This window comes from Oratosquilla oratoria, unplaced genomic scaffold (assembly GCF_046742065.1).
Source record: "Oratosquilla oratoria isolate Oo_2021 unplaced genomic scaffold, ASM4674206v1 SCAFFOLD45, whole genome shotgun sequence".
Lineage (NCBI taxonomy): Eukaryota > Metazoa > Arthropoda > Malacostraca > Stomatopoda > Squillidae > Oratosquilla > Oratosquilla oratoria.
Window position 1 is genome coordinate 6644764 of NW_027467710.1, and position 2500 is coordinate 6647263.

The window sequence follows — 2500 nt, forward strand, 5'->3', positions numbered from 1 at the left end:
CTTTGAAGAAAAAGATCAACAACCTCATTCAACAAGCTAATAGAACTACAAAACACTTTAACAAGGCAGTAGGAGATTTTAGACCAGGATACAGCTACGGGACTGTTAAAACCCATAAGCCAGGTAACCCCCTTAGACCTATCATAGCCCAAATCACCACTCCTACCTACTATGTTGCCAAAAAGCTGAATGGTCTCTTAACTCCGTATGTCCCCACAGGCCGTTCAGTTTCTTCCGTGACAGAATTCATTGACCTTCTGCGGACTGCACCACCTTGTCAAGACATAGCTTCCCTGGACGTGGAATCTCTTTTTACCAATGTCCCAGTAGAGGAGACCATCAACTTCATTTTAGACCGAGTCTACAGAAGCGACAAGCCTGTAATTGACATTCCCGAACACGTCTTAAAGTCTTTGCTGGAAACCTGTACTAGAGAAGCCCCATTCCTCTCTCACCGAGGAGAACTTTTCAGGCAGGTTGATGGTGTAGCTATGGGTTCCCCACTCGGGGTCCTCTTTGCCAATATGTACATGGCCTACGTTGAGGAGAAGACTTTTCACCATCGACCTCCTCCAGGAATTTATGCCAGGTATATAGACGACATTTTTATCACCACTAGTTCACAAGAAGACGTCACTAGCCTGATTTCTACCTTTCAGGATAACTCCTGCCTGGCTTTCACACACGAGCATAGTGTAGAAGGACATCTTCCCTTCCTCGACTTAGACATCAGCAAAGAGAGAAAGGGTTTCAACACCAAAGTCTACACCAAAGACACCAATATAGGCCGTTGCCTTAATGCTCGTGGTGAATGCCCTGCAGCCTACAAAAGATCAGTAGCTGCAGCATACGTCAACAGAGCTCTGACACACTGTAGTAGTTGGAGGGAGACGCATAGGGAACTCGACCGGATCAGACAACTCCTTACCAACAACGGATTTCCCGACCAGATGATCGAAGGTGTTATCAAGAAGAAACTTTACCAGTATGCCACACCAGCCCAGGCCCCAAATCAGATCAACAATGAAATCACCATTTACCACCAGAATCACTTTTACAGCCATTATAAGGAAGAGTGTGATGCCATTAAAGGCATTATAAAAAGAGGAGCCTTCCCCACAGACGCAGACACAACAATCAACATAAGAATTTACTGTAAGCCAAACATGACTAGGTCCCTAGTTATGAAAAACAACACAACACAAAAAATCCCGAAGGAAGCCTCTACCAATGTAGTCTATAAGTTTTCTTGCCAGGAGGGCCGCTGTGACGGCTCCTTTTCCTACATTGGTAGAACCTCCACCACACTAAGAAGACGCCTCCAATACCACCGAAACCAAGGCTCTATCTTCCAACACTTTGTTGACCACCACGACATGAAGCCACCACTTAACACTTTAATACAGAATACAATTATACTCCACAACGAAACAAATTTCAAAAGACTGCAGATTGCTGAAGCCGTTGCGATTACTACTCAACGGCCCTCCATCAATGTACAGCAAGCTGCAGATTTCATCCTCCCTTCAGCCCGCCCCCAGGAACATCATGCCCAACAAAAACAACAAAATCAAGGTGCATCCGAACCCCAACTAGACCAATACCTTCACCAAAACCCTCAGCAGCTTCAAAATTCCCAGCCCACAGGACCCATAACCAGAAGTCGAGCGAGACTTTCCTCCACAAGCTCCGGAACAAGACTGGTGTCCTTGCCTACCTATCCTAGTGACCTCACCCAGGGCCCCCTTCCGACTTCGCCCGCTTCTCCAAGTGACCTCCCCCAGAGACTCCTGTCGTCCTCGCCTTCCACTAGTGACCTCACCCAGAGATTTCACCTGACATCTCCTCCTTCTAGTGACCTCACCCAGAAACTTCTAACCTCCAGTGACCTCTCCCAAAAATTGGGATGACCTCTCCCAATACCCTTACCATCCTGCTTTTTAAGGACTGACAGTAGGCCAGAGACCATTCACATTTCCCTTCGTCTTCGACGATAGCAGACCTAGTTAGCCTTCATATTATAGTTCTTCTCACCCTGAAGAAGCCTCCGTGACAGGCGAAAAGACTTAAGTTTTCGGTGATTGTGTCAATAGCTTTTGTACTGTTACCTTGTGTTATCATAACCATTGGCATTCAGCAGCGCCTTTTACTGCACCCTCTTCTCCATGATTTTGAAATCATGAATGATTATGTTCATACTTTGAACTGTGAAGACAAAAGATTATTCTTCAAACTGAAGAATTTGAACCTCAAGATAGCCAAAGCTATTAGCGCAGTTGATTTTAATCAAAATTGTCTACGTGAAAACCTGTGCCCTAGAAATATACACACACACACACACATATATATATATATATATATATATATATATGCATATATATATATATATGCATATATATATATGCATATATATATATGCATATATATATATACATATATATACATACATATGTATATAGATATGTATATATATATATATATATATATATATATATACATA

General features: G+C 43.3%; 1 protein-coding gene across 1 annotated transcript in view; it reads left to right on the forward strand.

The window, feature by feature from the left end:
- LOC143023221 (uncharacterized) overlaps positions 1–699 on the forward strand; it is a 23641-nt gene extending 22942 nt beyond the window's left edge. Inside the window, exons 3-4 of the mRNA XM_076181742.1 lie at positions 1–589; positions 660–699. The exon at positions 1–589 is cut by the window's left edge and continues 452 nt beyond it. Coding sequence (XP_076037857.1) covers positions 1–589; positions 660–699 — 629 coding nt within the window. The remainder of the gene's footprint in view (positions 590–659) is intronic.
- Positions 700–2500: the final 1801 nt, after the last annotated feature.